This window comes from Pelodiscus sinensis, chromosome 5 (assembly GCF_052426305.1).
Source record: "Pelodiscus sinensis isolate ZL-2025 chromosome 5, ASM5242630v1, whole genome shotgun sequence".
In the NCBI taxonomy this organism is placed as follows: Eukaryota; Metazoa; Chordata; order Testudines; family Trionychidae; genus Pelodiscus; species Pelodiscus sinensis.
Window position 1 is genome coordinate 136,247,818 of NC_143056.1, and position 12,672 is coordinate 136,260,489.

The window sequence follows — 12,672 nt, forward strand, 5'->3', positions numbered from 1 at the left end:
CCGGTTCCAGTGGGGGGGCACAGGATGGAGGAGAGGGGCCCAGTGACCTGCCCGGCCGGTTCCAGTGGGGGGGACACAGGATGGAGGAGAGGGACCCAGTGACCTGCCCGGCCGGTTCCAGTGGGGGGGACACAGGATGGAGGAGAGGGGCCCAGTGACCTGCCCGGCCGGTTCCAGTGGGGGGGACACAGGATGGAGGAGAGGGGCCCAGTGACCTGCCCGGCCGGTTCCAGTGGGGGGGGCACAGGATGGAGGAGAGGGGCCCAGTGACCTGCCCGGCCGGTTCCAGTGGGGGGGACACAGGATGGAGGAGAGGGGCCCAGTGACCTGCCCGGCCGGTTCCAGTGGGGGGGACACAGGATGGAGGAGAGGGGCCCGGTGACCTGCCCGGCCGGTTCCAGTGGGGGGGGCACAGGATGGAGGAGAGGGGCCCAGTGACCTGCCCGGCCGGTTCCAGTGGGGGGGGCACAGGATGGAGGAGAGGGGCCCAGTGACCTGCCCGGCCGGTTCCAGTGGGGGGGACACAGGATGGAGGAGAGGGGCCCAGTGACCTGCCCGGCCGGGGTGGGGGCACAGGATGGAGGAGAGGGGCCCAGTGACCTGCCCGGCCAGTTCCAGTGGGGGGGGCACAGGATGGAGGAGAGGGGCCCAGTGACCTGCCCGGCCGGTTCCAGTGGGGGGGGCACAGGATGGAGGAGAGGGGCCCGGTGACCTGCCCGGCCGGTTCCAGTGGGGGGGGCACAGGATGGTGGAGAGGGGCCCAGTGACCTGCCCGGCCGGTTCCAGTGGGGGGGGGCACAGGATGGAGGAGAGGGGCCCAGTGACCTGCCCGGCCGGTTCCAGTGGGGGGGGCACAGGATGGAGGAGAGGGGCCCAGTGACCTGCCCGGCCGGTTCCAGTGGGGGGGGGCACAGGATGGAGGAGAGGGGCCCAGTGACCTGCCCGGCCGGTTCCAGTGGGGGGGGCACAGGATGGAGGAGAGGGGCCCAGTGACCTGCCCGGCCGGTTCCAGTGGAGGGGGCACAGGATGGAGGAGAGGGGCCCAGTGACCTGCCCGGCCGGTTCCAGTGGGGGGGGCACAGGATGGAGGAGAGGGGCCCAGTGACCTGCCCGGCCGGTTTCAGTGGGGGGGCACAGGATGGAGGAGAGGGGCCCGGTGACCTGCCCGGCCGGTTCCAGTGGGGGGGGACACAGGATGGAGGAGAGGGGCCCAGTGACCTGCCCGGCCGGTTCCAGTGGGGGGGGCACAGGATGGAGGAGAGGGGCCCAGTGACCTGCCCGGCCGGTTCCAGTGGGGGGGGGCACAGGATGGAGGAGAGGGGCCCAGTGACCTGCCCGGCCGGTTCCAGTGGGGGGGACACAGGATGGAGGAGAGGGGCCCAGTGACCTGCCCGGCCGGTTCCAGTGGGGGGGGGCATAGGATGGTGGAGAGGGGCCCAGTGACCTGCCCGGCCGGTTCCAGTGGGGGGGGGCACAGGATGGAGGAGAGGGGCCCAGTGACCTGCCCGGCCGGTTCCAGTGGAGGGGGGCACAGGATGGAGGAGAGGGGCCCAGTGACCTGCCCGGCCGGTTCCAGTGGGGGGGGCACAGGATGGAGGAGAGGGGCCCAGTGACCTGCCCGGCCGGTTCCAGTGGGGGGGACACAGGATGGAGGAGAGGGGCCCAGTGACCTGCCCGGCCGGTTCCAGTGGGGGGGACACAGGATGGAGGAGAGGGGCCCGGTGACCTGCCCGGCCGGTTCCAGTGGGGGGGACACAGGATGAAGGAGAGGGGCCCAGTGACCTGCCCGGCCGGTTCCAGTGGGGGGGGACACAGGATGGAGGAGAGGGGCCCAGTGACCTGCCCGGCCGGTTCCAGTGGGGGGGGGGACACAGGATGGAGGAGAGGGGCCCAGTGACCTGCCCGGCCGGTTCCAGTGGGGGGGACACAGGATGGAGGAGAGGGGCCCAGTGACCGGCCCGGCCGGTTCCAGTGGGGGGGGGCACAGGATGGAGGAGAGGGGCCCAGTGACCTGCCCGGCCGGTTCCAGTGGGGGGGGGCACAGGATGGAGGAGAGGGGCCCAGTGACCTGCCCGGCCGGTTCCAGTGGGGGGGGACACAGGATGGAGGAGAGGGGCCCAGTGACCTGCCCGGCCGGTTCCAGTGGGGGGGGCACAGGATGGAGGAGAGGGGCCCAGTGACCTGCCCGGCCGGTTCCAGTGGGGGGGGGGGCACAGGATGGAGGAGAGTGGCCCGGTGACCTGCCCGGCCGGTTCCAGTGGGGGGGGGCACAGGATGGAGGAGAGGGGCCCAGTGACCTGCCCGGCCGGTTCCAGTGGGGGGGGACACAGGATGGAGGAGAGGGGCCCAGTGACCTGCCCGGCCGGTTCCAGTGGGGGGGGACACAGGATGGAGGAGAGGGGCCCAGTGACCTGCCCGGCCGGTTCCAGTGGGGGGGACACAGGATGGAGGAGAGGGGCCCGGTGACCTGCCCGGCCGGTTCCAGTGAGGGGGGGCACAGGATGGAGGAGAGGGGCCCGGTGACCTGCCCGGCCGGTTCCAGTGGGGGGGGGCACAGGATGAAGGAGAGGGGCCCAGTGACCTGCCCGGCCGGTTCCAGTGGGGGGGACACAGGATGGAGGAGAGGGGCCCAGTGACCTGCCCGGCCGGTTCCAGTGGGGGGGCACAGGATGGAGGAGAGGGGCCCAGTGACCTGCCCGGCCGGTTCCAGTGGGGGGGGGCACAGGATGAAGGAGAGGGGCCCAGTGACCTGCCCGGCCGGTTCCAGTGGGGGGGACACAGGATGGAGGAGAGGGGCCCAGTGACCTGCCCGGCCGGTTCCAGTGGGGGGGGGGGCACAGGATGGAGGAGAGGGGCCCAGTGACCTGCCCGGCCGGTTCCAGTGGGGGGGACACAGGATGGAGGAGAGGGGCCCAGTGACCTGCCCGGCCGGTTCCAGTGGGGGGGGGCACAGGATGGAGGAGAGGGGCCCAGTGACCTGCCCGGCCGGTTCCAGTGGGGGGGGGGGCACAGGATGGAGGAGAGGGGCCCAGTGACCTGCCCGGCCGGTTCCAGTGGGGGGGGACACAGGATGGAGGAGAGGGGCCCAGTGACCTGCCCGGCCGGTTCCAGTGGGGGGGGACACAGGATGGAGGAGAGGGGCCCAGTGACCTGCCCGGCCGGTTCCAGTGGGGGGGGCACAGGATGGAGGAGAGGGGCCCAGTGACCTGCCCGGCCGGTTCCAGTGGGGGGGACACAGGATGGAGGAGAGGGGCCCGGTGACCTGCCCGGCCGGTTCCAGTGGGGGGGGCACAGGATGGAGGAGAGGGGCCCAGTGACCTGCCCGGCCGGTTCCAGTGGGGGGGGGCACAGGATGGAGGAGAGGGGCCCAGTGACCTGCCCGGCCGGTTCCAGTGGGGGGGGGCACAGGATGGAGGAGAGGGGCCCAGTGACCTGCCCGGCCGGTTCCAGTGGGGGGGGGGGCACAGGATGGAGGAGAGGGGCCCAGTGACCTGCCCGGCCGGTTCCAGTGGGGGGGACACAGGATGGAGGAGAGGGGCCCAGTGACCTGCCCGGCCGGTTCCAGTGGGGGGGGGCACAGGATGGAGGAGAGGGGCCCGGTGACCTGCCCGGCCGGTTCCAGTGGGGGGGGCACAGGATGGAGGAGAGGGGCCCAGTGACCTGCCCGGCCGGTTCCAGTGGGGGGGACACAGGATGGAGGAGAGGGGCCCAGTGACCTGCCCGGCCGGTTCCAGTGGGGGGGGCACAGGATGGAGGAGAGGGGCCCAGTGACCTGCCCGGCCGGTTCCAGTGGGGGGGGGGACACAGGATGGAGGAGAGGGGCCCAGTGACCTGCCCGGCCGGTTCCAGTGGGGGGGGGCACAGGATGGAGGAGAGGGGCCCAGTGACCTGCCCGGCCGGTTCCAGTGGGGGGGACACAGGATGGAGGAGAGGGGCCCAGTGACCTGCCTGGCCGGTTCCAGTGGGGGGGGACACAGGATGGAGGAGAGGGGCCCAGTGACCTGCCCGGCCGGCTCCAGTGGGGGGGACACAGGATGGAGGAGAGGGGCCCAGTGACCTGCCCGGCCGGTTCCAGTGGGGGGGGGCACAGGATGGAGGAGAGGGGCCCAGTGACCTGCCCGGCCGGTTCCAGTGGGGGGGGGCACAGGATGGAGGAGAGGGGCCCAGTGACCTGCCCGGCCGGTTCCAGTGGGGGGGGGGCACAGGATGTAGGAGAGGGGCCCAGTGACCTGCCTGGCCGGTTCCAGTGGAGGGGACACAGGATGGAGGAGAGGGGCCCAGTGACCTGCCTGGCCGGTTCCAGTGGGGGGGGGCACAGGATGGAGGAGAGGGGCCCAGTGACCTGCCCGGCCGGTTCCAGTGGGGGGGGGCACAGGATGGAGGAGAGGGGCCCAGTGACCTGCCCGGCCGGTTCCAGTGGGGGGGGCACAGGATGTAGGAGAGGGGCCCAGTGACCTGCCCGGCCGGTTCCAGTGGAGAGGGGCACAGGATGGAGGAGAGGGGCCCGGTGACCTGCCCGGCCGGTTCCAGTGGGGGGGGCACAGGATGGAGGAGAGGGGCCCGGTGACCTGCCCGGCCGGTTCCAGTGGAGGGGGGGGCACAGGATGGAGGAGAGGGGCCCAGTGACCTGCCCGGCCGGTTCCAGTGGGGGGGGACACAGGATGAAGGAGAGGGGCCCAGTGACCTGCCTGGCCGGTTCCAGTGGGGGGGACACAGGATGAAGGAGAGGGGCCCAGTGACCTGCCCGGCCGGTTCCAGTGGGGGGGGACACAGGATGGAGGAGAGGGGCCCAGTGACCTGCCCGGCCGGTTCTAGTGGGGGGGACACAGGATGGAGGAGAGGGGCCCAGTGACCTGCCCGGCCGGTTCCAGTGGGGGGGGGCACAGGATGGAGGAGAGGGGCCCAGTGACCTGCCCGGCCGGTTCCAGTGGGGGGGGGCACAGGATGGAGGAGAGGGGCCCAGTGACCTGCCCGGCCGGTTCCAGTGGGGGGGGGCACAGGATGGAGGAGAGGGGCCCAGTGACCTGCCCGGCCGGTTCCAGTGGGGGGGGCACAGGATGTAGGAGAGGGGCCCAGTGACCTGCCCGGCCGGTTCCAGTGGGGGGGACACAGGATGGAGGAGAGGGGCCCAGTGACCTGCCCGGCCGGTTCCAGTGGGGGGGGGCCACAGGATGGAGGAGAGGGGCCCAGTGACCTGCCCGGCCGGTTCCAGTGGGGGGGACACAGGATGGAGGAGAGGGGCCCAGTGACCTGCCCGGCCGGTTCCAGTGGGGGGGGGCACAGGATGGAGGAGAGGGGCCCAGTGACCTGCCCGGCCGGTTCCAGTGGGGGGGGCACAGGATGGAGGAGAGGGGCCCAGTGACCTGCCTGGCCGGTTCCAGTGGGGGGGACACAGGATGGAGGAGAGGGGCCCAGTGACCTGCCTGGCCGGTTCCAGTGGGGGGGGGCACAGGATGGAGGAGAGGGGCCCAGTGACCTGCCTGGCCGGTTCCAGTGGGGGGGACACAGGATGGAGGAGAGGGGCCCAGTGACCTGCCTGGCCGGTTCCAGTGGGGGGGGGCACAGGATGGAGGAGAGGGGCCCAGTGACCTGCCCGGCCGGTTCCAGTGGGGGGGGCACAGGATGTAGGAGAGGGGCCCAGTGACCTGCCTGGCCGGTTCCAGTGGGGGGGACACAGGATGGAGGAGAGGGGCCCAGTGACCTGCCCGGCCGGTTCCAGTGGGGGGGACACAGGATGGAGGAGAGGGGCCCAGTGACCTGCCTGGCCGGTTCCAGTGGGGGGGGACACAGGATGGAGGAGAGGGGCCCAGTGACCTGCCTGGCCGGTTCCAGTGGGGAGGACACAGGATGGAGGAGAGGGGCCCAGTGACCTGCCCGGCCGGTTCCAGTGGGGGGGACACAGGATGGAGGAGAGGGGCCCAGTGACCTGCCCGGCCGGTTCCAGTGGGGGGGACACAGGATGGAGGAGAGGGGCCCAGTGACCTGCCCGGCCGGTTCCAGTGGGTGGGGGCACAGGATGGAGGAGAGGGGCCCAGTGACCTGCCCGGCCGGTTCCAGTGGGGGGGACACAGGATGTAGGAGAGGGGCCCAGTGACCTGCCCGGCCGGTTCCAGTGGGGGGGGCACAGGATGGAGGAGAGGGGCCCAGTGACCTGCCCGGCCGGTTCCAGTGGGGGGGACACAGGATGGAGGAGAGGGGCCCAGTGACCTGCCCGGCCGGTTCCAGTGGGGAGGGGGGCACAGGATGGAGGAGAGGGGCCCAGTGACCTGCCCGGCCGGTTCCAGTGGGGGGGGGCACAGGATGGAGGAGAGGGGCCCAGTGACCTGCCCGGCCGGTTCCAGTGGGGGGGGGCACAGGATGGAGGAGAGGGGCCCAGTGACCTGCCCGGCCGGTTCCAGTGGGGGGGACACAGGATGGAGGAGAGGGGCCCAGTGACCTGCCCGGCCGGTTCCAGTGGGGGGGACACAGGATGGAGGAGAGGGGCCCAGTGACCTGCCCGGCCGGTTCCAGTGGGGGGGACACAGGATGGAGGAGAGGGGCCCAGTGACCTGCCCGGCCGGTTCCAGTGGGGGGGGGCACAGGATGGAGGAGAGGGGCCCAGTGACCTGCCCGGCCGGTTCCAGTGGGGGGGGGCACAGGATGTAGGAGAGGGGCCCAGTGACCTGCCCGGCCGGTTCCAGTGGGGGGGGCACAGGATGTAGGGGAGGGGCCCAGTGACCTGCCCGGCCGGTTCCAGTGGGGGGGGGGCCACAGGATGGAGGAGAGGGGCCCAGTGACCTGCCCGGCCGGTTCCAGTGGGGGGGGGCACAGGATGGAGGAGAGGGGCCCAGTGACCTGCCCGGCCGGTTCCAGTGGAGGGGGGCATAAGCCTAGAGAGCGATTGGAGCCTCCCAGGGCCCCCTGGAGTGGACAGAGCCAAGGGCTGGGGGTGCGGGACCAGGCGCTAGCAGGTGCGCTCTGGAAGGGAGGGGCAGGCTGTGCCATAGTGGGGGGCTGTTACTGGCTGGGTGCGTGCCTCAGTTTCCTCCTCTCCTCCCAGCGCTCTCTGCACGGGGGGAGAGGCTGGGCACGACTCGCCCAACGCGTGTGGGGCCAGACACAGGACACAGCGGCTCCTGGCCCGGAAGAGACACAAAGGGCAGGCGGGCGGCCCCAGGCCGGGGCGAGGGGTCAGTCTCGTCTGGGCTGTGATGAGAGAAGGGTCTTAGGGGTGAAGGGCCCAGGACCCCCCCCCACCGAGAGGAGGGAAGCTCCCGTTCCTGGCCTCTGTGCTCACATCCATCCCGCTGCGTCCCTGGGAGCCAACAAACCTTCCATTCTACCTGCCGCCTGAGAGTCCCCTCCAGCTGCAGGTGGGGGGCAGGAGTGGGGACCCCCCGACGCTCTGTGATGGTGCCTGATGCCTACCTAACTCTGAGGGGAGTGTTGGACCTGGTCACGGTACCTGTCACGAGGATACACCTGAAGTAGGGGCCAAGGAGGGGCCCAAAGAGGTGGGGGTGCAGGATCAGCTGCCCACGGAGGTGCTGATGGGTCTGGAGGACTGGCCAGAGAGCACTGAGAATACCCTGGTCCTCACCCGGAGCCAGAGTCAGCGAGGGGAAGGGAAGCACCGAGGGGAGGGCTAGACAATGGCAGCCCAGAGCCTCCAGCCCAGGGTAGGGAAACTGAGGCACAACCCTCCGGGGCCATGAGCACCAGCCCAGCAGTGGAATTGCAGGTGGAGCTGCACTGGGATCCCTCCTTGGAGACGCTGAGGCCCCTGGCTGCCCAGGGCAGTGCCGGTTCCTGGTCCCTGTGGGAGGGCTGCAGGGAGAGATTCCCTATTTCACTAGGCGGGTGGGAAGTGCTGGGAGGGGTTCCCTAGGGAGGGGGTGGAGTCTCCATCCCTAGAGGTGTTTAAGTCTCAGCTTGACACAGCCCTGGCCGGGTTGATTTAGTTGGGATTGGTCCTACCTTGGGGACCTTCTGAGGTCTCTTCCAGCCCTGGGATTCTATGATCCTACCAGCCCAACCCTGTGGCCGTCAGGGATGTGTGAGGGGGTGGACAAGGCCCAACTGCTCCCTGTTGGTCTCAGGGTCCTGTGTGACATAGTGGGGGTGCTGTTACAGTCACTGCTGGTGTGTGTGTGTGTGTGTGCGCGCCTCAGTGCCCCCTCCTCCCTTTGCAGCTCTCTCTGCATGAGAGGGGAGGCCAGGCAGGACTCACTGGGGAAGTGTGTCTGTGTCTCCCCCCTGGGACCAGGTGACAAAAGATTCCCCTTGGGTCTGGGAGCAGGACAGCACAGGGCGGGGCTGCCTAGGGGCTCAGGGACCAGCTGCTGGGGGTTGCTTTAGTTTTGGTTGGGGGAAGCATGAAGGGAGCTGACTAAGTCCAGGACACGGCGTCCAGGGGCCTGTGAACCCCTCCCCCCAGAGGACTAGGCTCCGGGGGCCACGTGGGGCCCGTGCTGCGCTGTGTCTCTGAGAACCAATAACCCTTCTGTGACGTAGTGGGGGTATTGGGCTGCTTTCTATGCTGGCTCTGGGGTAACCCCCCTGGCTGCCGCCGGTACCACAGCCCAGAAGGACAGGGATGGGGCATTATGCAAAGGGATCTCTCAACCTGTCCGACCAGCTACCCCCCATGGAGAGGAACAAAGGTGGATGCTGCCCTGGCCGGGGCGGGCAGGGCTGGAGGAGAGTTAGTTAGTTTCTGTCTGGGAGCATGGAGGAAGCAGCCTCAGCAACAGGCTGGGGGCTTTAGAAGCCGGACCCCCCCATATTAAGGGGGGCTGAGGCATCCTAGGCCTGCCCTGTAACCAGATGACATCTGTGCTGTGCTGTATCCTGGAGAGGCAATAAACCCCCTCTGTTCTACCGGCTGGGGGAGTCTGTTCGTGCCCTTTCGGGGGTGCAGGAGGCGGGGGACCCCAACACACCGTCACACCCTTCTATTCTACTGGCCGTCACATCCGGTTCCGGAACAGGGTGCAGTGTCGTCACATCCTGCCACACCTGCCTCAGGAAAGCAGAGGTTGTGAGGATGCAGCCAATCAGAGGGAGTGCTGGAACTGCCAGTCAGGAACCAGAAAGGCCATAGAAAAGGAGCTGCAGCCCCGTGGCGAAGCAGCAAGTTGCTGCTTGGCGCTGGAGGAGATTGCACCGTGTGCCTAGAGGAGTCAAAACCAGGCTGCTAGCAGGGATTGCTCCTGGCTGGGTGTGGGGACTGGCTGAGGACTGAGCCTGTCCAGAGAGCTGCAGGATGACAGTGTCTCCCGGGGATGGCCCCGTACCGGCGCTGGAGACAGGCCCAGGGACACTGTACACTGTGGCAGGCTCACAGGTCTGGTTCACAGCTTGGCTGGAGGGCTGAGTTGAGAACCGCCAAGGGGTCTAAGAACACATGCACAGCCGGCCAGCGCGGGCGCTCCCCTGGCCCTGTTACCCCGCGCTAGAGCCCAAAGGGACAGTGTAGGGTGGGGGAGCATGGCCAGCGCAAGCAGGCCTGGCAGCGTGCATGCGAATGGACCTGCAGCACACAGGGGAAGACGCGGGGGTAAGAGAGACCCCGGGTGTCTCTCTCAAGGAGAGTCACCCCTCTGCTGCGGGCTGTGTGTGCGGGGCTGCTCCCGCAGAGGCGGTGAATAATTGGGTTGGACTGAAGCCGCTGGGGGACATCTGCCCTCCAAACTCCCAAGGCCTGAGTCGTGCGGGTCCAGCAGACACGCCTGTGAACAGCACGTGGGGGTCGGAGCCATCCAGGGGGGTGCCCACAAGTCCGCAGCTGGCAGCCCCTCCCTGGGACCAGGGGTGTAATTACTGCGCTGGCAAAAAGGTACAAGACGTCTTGGTGGGAGGGAGCCGGGGGAACCGTCTGAACGAGGCTCTCCGGAGCTGTCTGCCCCTTTGGAGGGAGCACCCCCGGCGCCGGCTCCTGGGCAGGGGCTGCAGGAGTGGGCTCCCCTCCTTGCCAGACGCCATCTGATCCATCCCTGGGCTCAGGCCCCTCTGACCCGTGGGGGAGGCCAGGAGCCGCTTGTCGGAGCGGGCCGAGGATGAGGGCAGGTCTAAGGGGCAGTCGGGCAGGTGTGAAGGCTTGGCAGGCCAGGCAGTGCCCCGGGCAACGCTGACCCTCGGGGTGCCCGGAGTGAGGCTATGCCCACATGGGACGTTGCTGGGGCTGGGCTGGGGAACTGGCTGCAGGGGACGTAGCGTCTCCGGAAGGGGAGGAGGCTGAGGCCTTGTCCCAAGGTGCAGAAGCCGAGGCAGAGCAGCGGGTGCTGGCCCCTGACCCCAGCAGCTGAATTCTAGGCCGAGATGAGAGGGGCCCCCAGGATGTCAGAAGGGAGCAGATGAGAGAAGGGCCTGGGGCAAACGGAGCCGTGGGGGGTCAGAGGGCAACTGGTGGGCCCTGGGGTCCCCGTGCACCAGGCACGGGCTAACACGCGACTCAGGGCCTGCAGAATGCCCCGAGGCCCCTTCCCCCTTTCCAGGGGCTGTGTGCAAAGTGGCCTGGCCGAGCGGAGGCTGAATGGGCGAGCGGCCTAGCAGCTGGGCTTGGCCAGGGAGAGCGGAGCAGGGTGTGTCGGCGCGTCGGGGACCCCGGCCCCAGCCGGGTGTGACTGTCAGGCCGTAGGGTGGAAGGGTTCTTGCTTCTCAGAGGCAGCGCAGCACGGGCCCCACGTGGCCCCCGGAGCCAGGGCAGAGCCTAGTCCTCTGGGGGAGGGGTTCACAGGCCCCTGGACCCCCTGGCCTGGACTAGTCTGCTCCCTGCATGCCTCCCTCCGCCCAAGCGCCCCAACCCCCAGCAGCTCCTCCCTCAGCCCCCAGGCAGCCCCGCCCTGCGCTGTCCTGCTCCCAGAGCCAAGGGGGAGACACGGACACACTTCCCCAGTGAGTCCTGCCTGGCCTCCCCCGCATGCAGAGAGAGCTGCAAAGGTGTGGGGGGGCTCTGAGGTACACACACTACATCACACAGGGCCCCAGGGGAACAGCCGGGATGGCAGGACAGCGTGAGGCTCCCCATAGCCCCTGGGGGTGGGGCAGACCCAGCCATGCTGCGCTGAGACCGGCCTGGCCCGGGCGGGGGGGTCACTGCAGGCTGGGCATCGCTCCCGGGGCGAGGGGGTACAGCTGCGGTCCTAGGAGAGCGAGAGCAGCCCCTTCACCGGGTGGGGGAGCTGCCAGGGCCACTCGGCACAGCGAGGGTCTGGGAGTCTGTCACGCCGCCCCACTGGCACTGCCCCCCAACACGCCCCAAAACACCCTCTGTCCCCAGCCCAGCCCCACCCCCAGGTCCACAGGCCCCCCGCTCCGGGTCTCCCCCAGCCCCCCCATAGCAGCCCCTGGTGCCCCGGACTCACGGCTCCCTGGAACATTGAGCAGCACGCTCCTCGCGCTGCCCTGGGCCCACTGGCAGCTGTAGACGCCTGCGTCCGCGGGGGAGACATTGGGCAGCACCAGGGCCCCCCAGGCCCCGATGCCTGTCCCAGTGCGGGGCGGCCGCTCCCCCAGGCTCACGTTCAGGCTCAGCAGCCTATGGCCCCCCGGGCCCTCCCAGAGCCAGGAGAGTGGAGCAGGGGGAGCCCCATGCACACAGGGAAGCACAGCAGCCTCTGACTCTGGTGGGGAGAGGGAGAGACTCATCAGTGGGGAACGCCCAGCCACCGGCCCTCAGCCCTGCCACGGCCGGATCCTGCGGCTGCTCCCTCTCAGCCTGGTCCAGCGCGACGGCCTCCCCACGCACCCCTGCAGCTCCCCTGGGGCTCCCCCCAGAGCCTCTACCTGTGGCATTGACCCGTCTGGCTGGCTCCCTCTGCGGCGGGAGGGCCCCGATCCTGGCCGCCCCTGCGCAGCCCAGCAGCAGCAAGCAGCGCAGCGCGGGTGCCATGGCCTGCGCCCAGCTCAAGGCCCTGCGGCGCCGGGGGGCAGGCCCAGAGCCCGCGATTTCCAGCAGGCCTGCGTGGCTGTGGCGCGCCGGGCCCTGGACCGTGACGTTCTCAGCAGAGTCCCTGGGGGCCGCCGGGGCCCTGCAGCTGTGGGGAAGGGGCACAGGGCTCCACGGCAGGGGACTCTCGGATTGGAGGGGCAGGCCTGAGGGCCCTGGGGTGTCCCGCCTGTGACTAGGGCAGCCCACGTCCCACAAGCCCCTCCACCTTGTGCTGCCCACGCTGGCGTAGGGACCCGCTTGACATGACGTGACAATCGACATCCCCTCTGGGTTAGAACCCCCCAGTTCGGTTGGCTCCGTTGGTTCCCGAACAGAAAGCTCCAGTCCTGGACTGCCCGGCTCCAAGCCAGACCCCCGGCAGCCCGAGCCCCACATATCCTGTGTCCTCCGCCCTGCAAATGTCTGCGCAGCCTGCCCGCTTCCTGGCACCTCCCTGGGGGCCGCCGGGTTGGTGTAAACACCTTTGCAGCTGCACTGGAGAAGTGGGGGAGGGGACCGCTTTCTGCCCTGGTGCCTGGCTCCGAGAACCCCAAGTTCTCCCCCCACACACAGCCCCTGCGGTCGGGGTTGGCAGCAGCACAGATGGGGCGGGGGGGGGGGGGGCGCTGGAAATGCTGAAACCAGGCAGCAGTGCCCTTTGGTCAGGAGCGACGGGGCCGTAAAACAGCCTGTGAGGCCTGGGCTTGCCTGACCTGCTGATTTTCGGGCCCAACACCACAGATGTTGGGCGGGGAGATGCG

At 69.6% G+C, this 12,672-nt stretch overlaps 1 protein-coding gene across 1 annotated transcript in view; it reads right to left on the minus strand.

Moving 5' to 3' along the window:
- CD19 (CD19 molecule) overlaps positions 1 to 12,279 on the minus strand; it is a 59,384-nt gene extending 47,105 nt beyond the window's left edge. Inside the window, exons 1-2 of the mRNA XM_089778806.1 lie at positions 11,767 to 12,279; positions 11,346 to 11,603 (exon numbers count right to left, since the gene is read on the minus strand). Coding sequence (XP_089634932.1) covers positions 11,346 to 11,603; positions 11,767 to 12,193 — 685 coding nt within the window. The 5' untranslated portion in view covers positions 12,194 to 12,279. The remainder of the gene's footprint in view (positions 1 to 11,345; positions 11,604 to 11,766) is intronic.
- Positions 12,280 to 12,672: the final 393 nt, after the last annotated feature.